The following is a 13,118-nucleotide window of genomic DNA, read 5'->3' on the forward strand; positions in this document are numbered from 1 at the left end:
TTGTATCTACGTACCTACAAGTACTTATGTACTTCTTGCTATGTATTTGCCTAATTTAAGCGAAAATAGTTTTTAAGTACAAAATATAATATTTGGAAAGTTTGCCACCTAGTTTGTTATGATTATTACATTGCAAATACACGCAGTTTAAAGCTTAGTTTATATTATATCTTATCAACTGCAATTAAACTTATTTAAAACAAATAATAAATAATTTAAAACAAATAATAAAACAATGTATTTTTTAGTTAAGATATTATTTATACCCATGCCATTGCTATTAAAATTAAAAACGATTGATTCAACGTTTTTTAACTATTGTGGGCAAGAATATAATGCTACCATTGTGTGTGCCGGATAATTAAATACCCACTTCAAAAAATAACAACAAGAAAGGAATGTTAGTGTTGAACTGTCTAACTCTTAAATACCTTGAACCCGGTAACACAAAACCAGAGGAGTGGGGGTGCATCAGAAAAAATTCATACCGCGTACAAACATAATATACCTGGCCTTTATAGCTTCTGAGATTCAGGGCCAGATCGACTCGACTTGTCATGCTGATCAGGAACGATGTACGGCAGCTATGGGAAATTACTTTTACTACATTTTCGAACCCAGGAAAACCTGCATACTGAGATTGGTTATTTCAGCTCTTATACTTTCTGTGATTTGACAATGATCAAGAACATTTACACTTTGTGGGGTCTGCCACGCATCATTTTCTGTGCTAATTCATCCGGACTAAACAAGTATACATTTTTTCCCTCTGGGTACAGGGTTTAAAAAGATACGTACGTAAGCTTAGATTCAAACAAATATTTTATGCTCCATGACTATCATACACACTCTTATGTCGTCCGTTTTTATTATTTAACTGTTCAATATACAACTGAGTATTACATACTAAATTTTTAATTCGCCCAAAAAGTCGGCTACTTCCAGCACATCTTCTGTGGCGAGTTTGTGTTCTTTGATAACAGCGTTTAGACCACGACCAGCAGTGCCCATTTGTTTTTTCCACTGATCGATGGTTTTGCACCTTTCGTCGTTTGCACAGTAGACAATCTCATTGATGTCCTCATCCAGCTTATAACAACAAACTGCTGAGAACACTTCCTTAATATTCTTCAGCGCCTCTGTACGCAAATTTTCATCTCGACACACAAGATTTAGCATGAATAAACCCCTTGGTCCAATAATCTGTGAAATGTGCTGCAATATATTATCGGCTATAAAACTTTTCGGCGGACAGCTCATGCCAAGGGATAGATCCTTGCTGTCAACGTCAAACAGAACAGCATCGAAGTGAATGTCTACAACAGAATTTACATTTTAGAAATACAAAATACATACAAATTTAATGTAAATCCGTTACCTTCATCGCAACAACGCTTCACAAACTCCAAACCATCATCTATAACGACATGAAGGCGTTTATCTTGCTTTAGATCGAAATATTGTTCAGCAACCTCTAGCATGATAGGATCGATTTCAACAGCAGTAATGCGTGTTTGCCTGTGCAGATGTATGAATATAAAAATTAGCTCCGTAGAGTATATCTTATACTTACGGTAATGCCGCATGTAAAAAACTGCACAAGCCACCGCCACCCAATCCAATCACCAAAACATCTTTCTGCATATCTTTCTTTGGGTTTCTTAACGTGGTAGCCAACTGCACGCCAACAGACATGAAAACGTGATGCTGGCAGGCCAAATATCCAAAATCAATCTTCTTCCGCTCCTTTTTACTTTTGAGCGTAACTAAAGCACATCACATATTTAATGAAAGGTTACTTAGGCATAATTTATGACGCTTACCTGTTTTGACCAACGCCTCGGACTGCACCACAAATTGATTGTTGAGAAATATTAAACGACGAAGGGTTTTGCCATTGGACTCCACTTCCTCGATGCGAAAATCGCCAGATATGTTAGAGAAGCCACTAATCAACGTCTCACGTTTGCCCACATCGGCTCCTAACGATAAATATGGTATTTGTTCGACCAGTCCTGCTGGCGCCAAATGTCGTATGCTTTCGGCTAGCTCCTTTTTCACCTCATCCAACGAGCTGTATATCTGATCACGATGTAGTGTAACAACTGCCAAGCGTTGAAACTTCGCTGAAGCTTGAAGTTTCTTGCGTCCGGCGGGTGTGGCAAAAAACCATTCGATTTCTCGCCCTTGTGGAACTATAAAAGCTGCATATTTGCCCAATCCACGGGCTGGCGGTTGATCTAATATGTGCAGGGTGTAGCGGGGTGTCTCCTCAGAGGGTCTGTGCAAGTCCATCGTTACCTCGTTGTGACCCGCAATGTTTGAGCGCACAAGGCCATTGCAAACCAAAGCAACTTTTTGAACTGAATCGACAGCACTGATAAGCTCAGAGGCGCTTCCAAGACGTTGCATTTTGTCATTGTCAAGACTAAATTCTAGAATCTGAAAGAGAGTGATAGGTTAAAACAAAAATGTGATTGTGGTTTGCTATCCTTTTACCTGCATGGGAAGGCTGTGACTTTTAAATTTCGTTGCAACCACTATAAAAACCGGCATTGTTAAGGCATCGTCGCCGTTTTTATTTTTGTGCACCCTATCCAAATCAGAGCAGTGTACAATGCGTAGCATGCAACCATGTTGTGGTAAGTACTCGACCAGATATTTTATAATGTGCTCCTGCAGCAATGATACACACACATAACGACCTCCATTCCTGTTAGAAGAGCTAGATTATATTAATACGTAATAGAATAGATCTCTGATTATTCGTCTACCGCATGGTCCGTAGAATCTCTTTAAAGTAGCGCTCTACAATGGCTTTGGTTGCATCTGAGTCGTCTACAAAGAGTGCATCCAGTGTCCCCTTGTCCAGCTCGACAGAAAATGTCTCATCCTAAGAAAATAACAATATATTTTTGATTTAAAAACAAATGAAAATGGAAGATTACCTCAAAGGTCATGGCCGTCGCATCCATTTGCAAGAATTTCATGTCAGCGCGCTTGCGCATATTAACTTCGAGCATCTTTTTGACAGCAACAGGTGAGATATCAATATTGGTAATATCGCTGTATATAAAAAACATTATAATTACATATGTATAATAACTGTAATACTTCAAGTGCTTCCGCGTTTGATCAAACTTCGACACACACCAAAAGCCGGCGTCATACATGTCCATTGATAGTTTGGAATTGCCGCAGCCCAACATCAGGACCTTGTCTGCAGGCTTTACATATTTATGAATGTGATCGCAGAGCTCCAAGTATTCGCCATACCTTACAAAACAAGTTATCACATTATAAATGTGCCATTTGTTGACGGAAATGTGCGGTGATGGTATAGGAGCACTCACCACTCGAATTCGCCGCGCTTTTTGAAGAAATCGTTCCAATAGTCTGTTTTGCCAAACTCCTCGCGAGTTTTTGGAAGCAAGTTCATTGTTAAAAATTGAATTCTACTAATGCTTAACTTAAAACATGTTATGTGCGGCGCGGCAGTATTGGGAAACCACAAATGTCGTCGGACAAAAGGAGTGGCAACTCGCGCGATTGGCAGCTGGAGCGGGCCGATAACAAGTACTCGTGCGTGAGGGGTGAGGACCAGTGCTACCAATTAGGAGGGTTGCAAAGTGGGTAAAATAGCAATTCCGGGGGAATGGCAAGTCGTGGCCTTAGGGAAGAAGAAAAATCAATTGTGGACAGTGAGCGAGAGACACGTGCTATTGCGGGAAAAAACAAAAAAAGAGACAAAATAAGCGGAAGACAATATTCAAACACCGGAGTGACGACAGGAGGGTTGGGATATACACCAGCGAGGCTTCATAGGCAGAGGTAAGGGTCTAAAAAGGGGCCAGTGTGCCAGTGACTAATTTCTTACTATATGTAATAGGAGTAGCAGTAACTGCGGGCGTTCTGGGAAGTGCGCTGTGCGCGGGTCAGCACCGACCGGCAGTACTGGGTCTTAGGCCGGACCTCGGCCCTAGCGGAAGTCAGGCCAATTTCCATGCAACTGGAAGTCTGGGCTAAGTACCCTTCAACATTAAAATACTAAATATTCACACACATTCCGCTCAAACATAGAACCAAAATTGTATATACACCCTACATACATATACATAGCCATCTCACATACACCAGTGCAGCATATAACACAAAATTCAACTAAATACTCACACATATTCCGCTCAAACATAGAACACAAAATTTTATATACACCACACACTCCTTTATATACACTCCATACATGTTCACATACACCATATTCAAACACACACCGAATTTCCATAGCACTCAGACTCACATTCATCCCATAGCCACATAATGTAAAATACAAAACAAAAAAACAACACACAAAACAATTAACAATTTTCTGTTACACACATAGCCCAAACCATTCACAACATAATATAAAACATTAAACAGAAACACAACACCAAACAAGTAACCATATTGTAAACAAAAATTCAAATGTATACTTAAGAAAAAAGAACATAAAAAAAAAAGAAAAGTAAAAGAAAATGTATAAAGTCTAATATAAGCAAAAGAGGTTGGAATGTGTATTGGAGCGGCGCAGTTTTTTTTTTTTGTTTATCTCCTTGTCATTACATATCATTACACCCCTCATAACCACATACTCGAGTATAGGTAGGTTAGGAGGTTCGAAAATCGAATAAGATAAATAGGCACAAAGAGCCAACAAACTGCAGCGTCCCAAAACTCAATGGCCTAAATACCCGAATATATTTTTATTGTAATAAAATTTAAAATTTGAAAATGAGTCTGGAGTAGAATCCATTTATGGGGTGAGATGGGGTGACTAAAGTCCCGGAGCAGAAGGGAAACCAAAGCAAGCATGTTGAAGGGAGCCGGCAACAAAATGCCAAAACCGGCTCAAGGTAGGGAGGGCCACGCGGCTACATGACACCAAAGTAGCCACAACTCCACCCAAATTCCACAGGCGTCCCTCAGCCGACAATATGAGTAGGTGTGTTTGATAAAAAAATATAAATTCATTGTTGGTCTGCCGCACCCCTGTCGCGGTCGAATCTGACCCTGAGCCGATGGCTAGCCGGCGTAACGACAGGGGATGCACTGGCAAAGGCGGACATAACAAGATGGCGCCCAATATAAATACACCTGGGTCTACATTTTAGCAAATGTTGCCCCAGTTCGAAGCGAAGTTAAAAGCCAGAGTCTTGTTGTTTGTTTTTTGTGTTGATTTGTATTCTTTATTTAGGTTTACATGTAAATTTCAACAGCAATAGCTGCTGGCGGCCCCTGAGCCGGCGGGAAACGGTGCAACTGCCAGGTCCGTGGGTGAGCTTCACTAGGGCTCAGCCCATCGTTGCCGCAGTTGCATCTTTCTTACAGCGCGGTGTAGGTTGGTAACCAGCAGAATAGGCGCAGCGAAGGAGCGAGTGTAGCAGGTCCGTGAGGAGTCTTGGTGCCCACTCATTGTTGCCCTACAGGGTGCTCTGAGGCTGGAAAGATAGAGAGTAATGTCTGTCAGGTGTTAAGTAAAGAATAGTATAGTTGCCTTATGTTTTTTTTGTGTTAGTTACCGTTTTTTTTTGTGGTTGTTTGGTAGTTCTTATGAATGGTTGCGTAGTAGGTCCATGTCCTGTCCCAAGCGGAAGGAGCATCGTTGCCCTACGTATCAGAGCATAGGAGCAGCAATTCGCCATAGCCCGAGCAAGATTTGAGTTTTTAGTAGGCGCCTGGAAGAAATTGGGTGGTGTAAAGCGTGCGATACATATGTGTTTGTTTTGGTTGTTTACCTTCTACAGTGACTGCGTGCCGTGGTGCAGCGTCATACTGAGGATCCTCATCTCACCCTTACATGTCTAGTGTTGAGCCTGTGAGAGTAAAGAAAGATTGTTTTGATTTATGCTATTGTCAGTTAGTGTATTAATTACCTTTTATTTATTTATTTGCGTAGCAGCAAATAAATTATCAATAGACGGGGAGTCCATTGTGAATGGTCCCGGTCAAGCACAGCTGTTCCTGGGCTGAACCATCGATATTAATAAGTATCGACAGGGTATTTTGGCACAGATTAGCAGGTCTGTGCATAGGGCGGGAATTTGAAGTTCAACTTATCGTTAGTTTGTTTTTTTTTGGAGTAATTTTTTTCACTTAGTATTTTTTTTGTTAAGTCTTTTGGTATACATTTATTTATTCTCATTTATTTATTCTCATTTATTTATTCTTATTTATTTATTCTTATTTATTTATTCTTATTTATTTATTCTTATTTATTTATTCTTTTTTTTGGTTGTGTGTTTGATGGTATTCCTATATATATATACATAAGCATTTGATTGGATTAAATAATCCAACGGGTACTTAGCTAAGGATATTATCCCCGCTTATCATTTAAGAAAACACATACATACGAGTGGACCGATCTATTTATTTATTCGGAGTTTGCTCGTTTATAATATAGATATAGTTTTTTTTGATATTATAATCGGCGGGTACGGATCCGAGTACTAGCAGTGGTTTTTTTTTGGTTTGGATTAACAAGGTACTGAGAAATGAATCTTGACCCGAATGTTACCCGGAAGGTCAGGCGGAGTCAGGAGTTTATTAGAAATAGGCCATTGGTTCACTTGGACTCTCCTCCTCACGTAGGATTGAGTGAGGCGGGCAAGCCAGCAGAAGCACTCCATGATGACGCATCGCCGCCGAGTGTAAACGAGGCAGCGTTCCGAGGATTCGGGGATGAATTTCCGAACAGTTCCGGAGCAACAACCGGCGCACGCGCGCGTGACTATGGCGGTGAAGAGCAGGGTGGCAGAGCCGAGTCTGCGCTGCCAAGCGAAATTCGGTCAGCGATCAACGTGGCATTAGCACAGGCCCACGAGACGTATCGCGCATCGTTGTCGTCAGAAGTAGAGGCCATTCGAGAGACGATGCAGGCCAGCATGCTGTCGTTCATGCGCGAGATTAATGAGGCAGTGGCAGCGCTGAGGCAGGAGAGAACGCATAGCGCGCCTCCGTCTGTAGCACAGGCGCCGGTGGGCAGGCCAGAGCGAGCTCACGCGCAAATGCAGCGGCCAGCCTTAGGCGGGTACGAGCCGGCAGAGAAAGAAAGAGATTTTGTAAGTAGTAGACCAGCAGCTGCAGCACCGACTCACCTGTTCGTCGACAACCGAACTTTAGAGGCAGAACAGCGGGCACATGTGGAGCAGCGGCAGTTCTCAGCCGATCCGTGGATGCGCGATTTGGGCCCTGACGTGCACAGGCCATTAAGGCGAACCACGATGGGAGACTCCCGGCCCGACGTCGTCCACATCAGAAAGTGGGGCCTTGTATTTGATGGCGAAACCAAAGGAATGCCGGTGGCAGAGTTTATATTTCGATTGGAGCATTTGCAGTCCTTGTATCAGGTGCCCTGGGCCGACGTGTTGCGAGACTTCCACTGCCTGGTGAACGGGAGAGCGAAAGATTGGTATTGGATGTACATACGTACCTCGGGCGTGCCGGACTGGCCGAATCTCCGATATGGGCTGCAGCAGCAATTTCAGACTCGAAGATCGGAGTTTGAACGAGAGCAGGAGCTGAGGGAGCGGAAGCAGCGGCATGGCGAGAGCATAGAAGAGTATATTCAGGCGATGCTGGTGTTGCGTTCTCGGTTGGTGTGTCCATTTTCGGATTATGACCTTATTAAGGTGATAAAGACAAATATTAAAGACACCGTGTCTAGGGTCATCTATCCGATGAATATAACTAATCTGCAGAAGCTGAGAGAGGAGTGCCAAGACGCCGAAAAGATGCTGGCAACGCGTTGGGCGCGGCCCTCAGCCAGTACCAACTACGGGCAGCAGCGAGAGCAGCATCGAGTACACGAGCTGGACGTGGTAGCAGAAGGTACACAAGGCGGCCAACTGGAGCATTTGGAGGCGGTATATAGGCCACATGAAACTGGTGGGAGCCGCTCGAATCTCAAGTGTTGGAATTGTGCACAACCAGGGCATACATATTTCGATTGCGAGTCGGCGGTGCGCAATATGTTTTGTTTCAAATGCGGACAGCCAGGCGTGGTGCTGCCAAGATGCCCGAAATGCCGTCCGGGAAACTCGGAGAGGAGTCCGACGCAGCCGGAGGAGTCGCACTCTCGGTAGACGGTGAAACGCGTACCTCCGATGATACAGTAGTTAGGATAGGAATTAGTAGCGATAAGGATAGTACCGTTAGTCATATTTACTCACAGATATATAAAGTCAACCAGGCAGTCCCACCGAAGAAAGTATGGTCGCAGCGGAAACCCTTGGAGCAGCGTCAGCGCGACTATGAAGTAGCCAGGAACCGCATATTTGGTAGCCAGCACGAACCGGATGCGAGAGGGGCGTCGAAGACATCCTTGCGGGCGCGTAGGAGACACCGCGAACGCCGACAGAAACGCCAGGCGGTGTGTGCCGCGGTGAATTCTGCATGTCGTTCCGACAGCCGCCCATATGCTACGGTAGCGATTGAAGGCAGAGAATTTACCGGTCTGTTGGATACCGGGGCGTCGGTGAGCTTGCTGGGAAGTGGTGCCATAGAGTCGGTCCGAAAACTAGGTTTGGTGGTACGCGAAAACAAATCCGCGGTAAGGACAGCCGGCGGCGCGCCACATTGCATTATTGGCAGCGTGATGGCGCGCGTTAGGTATAACGGAACAGAGTCGGAAATGGTATTCCACGTTTGCCCGTCGTTGTGCCAACCGCTTTATCTGGGCGTGGATTTTTGGCGCAGGTTCGGTTTGGCTCCGAATGTGATCCCGGCTGTGGACGAAGGACAGCACGTGGCTGAGTTGGAGGAGGAGCGCTTAGGAAAGAGTACGCCAACGGAGCCACACGATTTAGAGGCGTGGCAACAGGAGAAGTTACAGCGAGTCGTGGCCCAATTCAGATCCTTCGAGGAGCACGGTCTGGGTAGGACGCCAGTGGAGCAGCACCACATTCAGTTGACGGAGGGGGCACTGCCAGTGAAAGAGCGTTTTTATCCCGTGTCGCCGGCAGTGCAGGCGCTATTGTTTGCAGAAGTCGACGAGATGCTTCGGCTAGGGGTTATCGAGCCAAGTGAGAGTCCATGGAGCAACCGAGTGACTTTGGTGAGGAAGCCTGGAAAGAACCGGTTGTGCTTAGACGCGAGAAAGCTAAATCAGCTCACGGTGAAGGATGCTTACCCACTCCAGAGCATTGAGTCGATCTTGAGCCGAGTGGAGGATACCATTTACATCAGCAGCCTGGATCTAAAGCATGCTTTTTGGCAGATCGAACTGGATCAGGAAAGCCGGCAGTACACCGCGTTTACGATACCAGGAAGGCCACTGTATCAATTTAAGGCCATGCCGTTCGGGTTGTGCAATGCGGCGCAGCGCCTTTGCCGGGTGATGGATAAGGTGATTCCCCAGCGTTTGAGAAGCCATGTATTCGTGTACCTGGACGACCTTCTCATAATATCCAGAACGTTTGAGGATCATTGCAAGGTGCTGCTGGACGTGGCAAGTGCTTTGAAAGTAGCCAATTTGACGATTTCCTTAAAAAAATCCAAGTTCTGCTACAAGTACTTGAAGTATCTGGGGTTTGTGGTTGGCGATGGTGCGTTGCGGACGGATCCAGAGAAGGTCGAGGCGATTCGGGCGATTTCCTTGCCGACCAGCGCAAAGCAGCTCCGCCGATTCTTGGGGACCGCTGGCTGGTATAGGCGTTTCATTCGGAATTTTTCCACGATTTCCGCGCCGTTAACGGACTGCCTGAAAGGGAAAGGAAAGTTCCAATTATCGGGCGAAGCGGTTGCGGCATTTCAGGAGTTGAAAGGGGCACTCACCTGCGCGCCAGTGTTGGTGCATCCAGACTTTCGGAAGCCGTTCGTGATCCAATGTGACGCGAGCCAAGCGGGCATAGGAGCGGTTTTGTTCCAACTCGATGCAGACGGGGCCGAAAGGCCGATAGCTTTTTTTTCAGCGAAGCTTCGGGGCGCTCAGCTGAGCTATAGTGTCACCGAGAAGGAATGCCTGGCTGCAGTAAAAGCGGTCGAAAGATTCCGGCCGTACGTTGAATTGATGCCGTTTAAGGTGGTGACTGATCACGCCAGCCTGCGGTGGCTGATGTCATTGAAGGAGTTGGACGGTCGATTAGCGCGGTGGTCGTTGGCCCTGCAGAGGTTCGACTTTAATATTGAGCATCGGAAAGGCAAGGAAAATATTGTAGCCGATACCCTCTCACGGCCTTTCGAACTGGAGGAAGTTGATTTTTTTGATTTCGAGACAACCGAGTTCGAAGGTGCGGAGTATACCGAGCGGCTGAAGCAAGTGCGGGAGAACGCGGAGCTATTTCCGGATTTACGCGTGGAGGATGGGCTGTTGTATAAGCGGGCGCAGTTCACGCGGCCCGAGCGAGAGGAATTTTCCTGGAAGCTCTGGGTACCGCGTCCTGTGTCCGCAGCCCTTATACAGCAGGCCCATGAGAGCGACGCGGCTATGCATGGGGGCATGAAGAGGACCATAGAACGGCTCAGGCAGTTTTTTTTCTGGCCCGGGATGGTGGCACAGGTGAGGAGGTACGTTGCCGGCTGTGAAACGTGCAAAGCAACAAAGCACAGCACGCAATTAGCGAGGCCGGTAATGGGCGCCGAAACCGTATCGCTCCGACCAATGCAGAGGCTGCATCTGGATTTTCTAGGGCCGTATCCGAGGTCCAGGAGAGGGAATACCACCATTCTGGTTGTTCTTGACCATCTGTCCAAATTCGTGTGGTTGCGAGCGATGCCAAAAGCAACAGCGGCGGCAGTGGTCCGGTTTCTGCAGGAGGAGGTGTTTTCGGCATTTGGAGTCCCAGAAACCGTCCATACCGACAACGGTAAGCAATTTGTGGCCAACCAATTTACGGGGTTCCTGCAGGGGCTGAGCATCACCCACGTACGCACGGCGAACTATGCCCCACAGGCGAATGCGGCGGAACGCGTGAACCAGACAGTGTTAGCGGCCATCAGGACATATGTACAGGGCGACCACACGAAGTGGGACGAGAAGCTCTCGGACGTGCAGTGTGCAGCACGCAGTGCTATCCATGGCAGCATCGGCACGTCCCCGTATTTCGTTTTGTTTGGGCAGCACATGTTCACCAGCGGGAAGGATTACAAGCTGGCACGCAAGTTGGGGGCGCTGGAGGATGCGGAATTGCGCATGTTGCCCAGATCGGATCAGCAGAAGGCAGTGCGGGATGAGGTACAGCAGAGTGTCCACCTGGCATATGAAAAGGCGAAACGGCAATACGATAAGCGTGCGAGGATGGTAGCGTACGTACCTGGCCAGGAGATTTACAGGCGAAACTTTGTCCTCAGTCGTTTTAAGGACAACGTGAACGCGAAGCTGTGCCACAAGTATGTGAAATGCCGTGTCCGGAGCAGCGTGGGCAACAGCCTGTACGAGTTGGAGGACATGCACGGGCGTCGGTTGGGAGTCTTCCACGCCAAAGATTTAAAGCAATAGCTAAGGCCCGGCTTTGTTCGTCGGTAGACCGAGAGACCCATCTCAGGGTGTGGGCGGTGGCCTACGTTGGGCAGAGAAAGAACCGCGGCGCTTCTCACTCCCGTTTCTTCCGTTTGGCACCAAAATAAAACCGGAGTGTGGTGTTATGTGCGGCGCGGCAGTATTGGGAAACCACAAATGTCGTCGGACAAAAGGAGTGGCAACTCGCGCGATTGGCAGCTGGAGCGGGCCGATAACAAGTACTCGTGCGTGAGGGGTGAGGACCAGTGCTACCAATTAGGAGGGTTGCAAAGTGGGTAAAATAGCAATTCCGGGGGAATGGCAAGTCGTGGCCTTAGGGAAGAAGAAAAATCAATTGTGGACAGTGAGCGAGAGACACGTGCTATTGCGGGAAAAAACAAAAAAAGAGACAAAATAAGCGGAAGACAATATTCAAACACCGGAGTGACGACAGGAGGGTTGGGATATACACCAGCGAGGCTTCATAGGCAGAGGTAAGGGTCTAAAAAGGGGCCAGTGTGCCAGTGACTAATTTCTTACTATATGTAATAGGAGTAGCAGTAACTGCGGGCGTTCTGGGAAGTGCGCTGTGCGCGGGTCAGCACCGACCGGCAGTACTGGGTCTTAGGCCGGACCTCGGCCCTAGCGGAAGTCAGGCCAATTTCCATGCAACTGGAAGTCTGGGCTAAGTACCCTTCAACATTAAAATACTAAATATTCACACACATTCCGCTCAAACATAGAACCAAAATTTTATATACACCCTACATACATATACATAGCCATCTCACATACACCAGTGCAGCATATAACACAAAATTCAACTAAATACTCACACATATTCCGCTCAAACATAGAACACAAAATTTTATATACACCACACACTCCTTTATATACACTCCATACATGTTCACATACACCATATTCAAACACACACCGAATTTCCATAGCACTCAGACTCACATTCATCCCATAGCCACATAATGTAAAATACAAAACAAAAAAACAACACACAAAACAATTAACAATTTTCTGTTACACACATAGCCCAAACCATTCACAACATAATATAAAACATTAAACAGAAACACAACACCCAAACATTTAACCATATTGTAATACACACACGCCCATAGCCACATAATGTAAAATACAAAACAAAAAAACAACACACAAAACAATTAACAATTTTCTGTTACACACATAGCCCAAACCATTCACAACATAATATAAAACATTAAACAGAAACACAACACCAAACAAGTAACCATATTGTAAACAAAAATTCAAATGTATACTTAAGAAAAAAGAACATAAAAAAAAAAGAAAAGTAAAAGAAAATGTATAAAGTCTAATATAAGCAAAAGAGGTTGGAATGTGTATTGGAGCGGCGCAGTTTTTTTTTTTTGTTTATCTCCTTGTCATTACATATCATTACACCCCTCATAACCACATACTCGAGTATAGGTAGGTTAGGAGGTTCGAAAATCGAATAAGATAAATAGGCACAAAGAGCCAACAAACTGCAGCGTCCCAAAACTCAATGGCCTAAATACCCGAATATATTTTTATTGTAATAAAATTTAAAATTTGAAAATGAGTCTGGAGTAGAATCCATTTATGGGGTGAGATGGGGTGA

General features: G+C 45.7%; 1 protein-coding gene and 3 long non-coding RNA genes across 4 annotated transcripts; 2 read left to right on the forward strand and 2 right to left on the reverse strand.

Annotated features, from left to right (window-relative positions):
- Positions 1–833: 833 nt before the first annotated feature.
- LOC115628532 (eEF1A lysine and N-terminal methyltransferase homolog) lies at positions 834–3,439 on the reverse strand. The gene is made up of 9 exons (XM_030524696.1): positions 3,354–3,439; positions 3,154–3,276; positions 2,949–3,066; positions 2,775–2,893; positions 2,500–2,713; positions 1,824–2,442; positions 1,574–1,766; positions 1,379–1,518; positions 834–1,316 (listed from the first exon to the last, which is right to left on the reverse strand). Exons 1-9 carry the CDS (start codon positions 3,437–3,439, stop codon positions 907–909), a joined length of 2,022 nt encoding a protein of 673 aa, XP_030380556.1. The 3' UTR covers positions 834–906.
- Positions 3,440–3,588: 149 nt separating this feature from the next.
- Positions 3,589–4,778, forward strand: LOC115628533. Its single transcript, XR_003995805.1, has 2 exons — positions 3,589–3,831; positions 3,890–4,778. It is a non-coding gene; the product is annotated as an uncharacterized LOC115628533 (long non-coding RNA).
- A 455-nt stretch (positions 4,779–5,233) lies between these two features.
- Positions 5,234–6,035, reverse strand: LOC115628534. The gene is made up of 4 exons (XR_003995806.1): positions 5,916–6,035; positions 5,778–5,855; positions 5,562–5,717; positions 5,234–5,480 (listed from the first exon to the last, which is right to left on the reverse strand). It is a non-coding gene; the product is annotated as an uncharacterized LOC115628534 (long non-coding RNA).
- A 5,691-nt stretch (positions 6,036–11,726) lies between these two features.
- On the forward strand, positions 11,727–13,080 carry LOC115628585. The gene is made up of 2 exons (XR_003995812.1): positions 11,727–11,973; positions 12,032–13,080. It is a non-coding gene; the product is annotated as an uncharacterized LOC115628585 (long non-coding RNA).
- The last annotated feature ends 38 nt before the right edge of the window (positions 13,081–13,118 follow it).

The sequence above is a fragment of the Scaptodrosophila lebanonensis genome, unplaced genomic scaffold, assembly GCF_003285725.1.
Source record: "Scaptodrosophila lebanonensis strain 11010-0011.00,11010-0021.00 unplaced genomic scaffold, SlebRS2 tig00000118-arrow-arrow-pilon, whole genome shotgun sequence".
Classification (NCBI taxonomy): Eukaryota; Metazoa; Arthropoda; class Insecta; order Diptera; family Drosophilidae; genus Scaptodrosophila; species Scaptodrosophila lebanonensis.

What these genes read in the sequence shown, in the direction of transcription:
- LOC115628532 (XM_030524696.1), bottom strand. Translation starts at nt 3,439, where the DNA reads ATGAACTTGCTTCCAAAAACTCGCGAGGAGTTTGGCAAAACAGACTAT. An exon ending in AAGCGCGGCGAATTCGAGTG is followed by an intron (nt 3,277 to 3,353) that starts GTGAGTGCTCCT and finishes TTGTTTTGTAAG; the next exon opens with GTATGGCGAATACTTGGAGC. An exon ending in GTCACAGCCTTCCCATGCAG is followed by an intron (nt 2,443 to 2,499) that starts GTAAAAGGATAG and finishes ACTCTCTTTCAG; the next exon opens with ATTCTAGAATTTAGTCTTGA.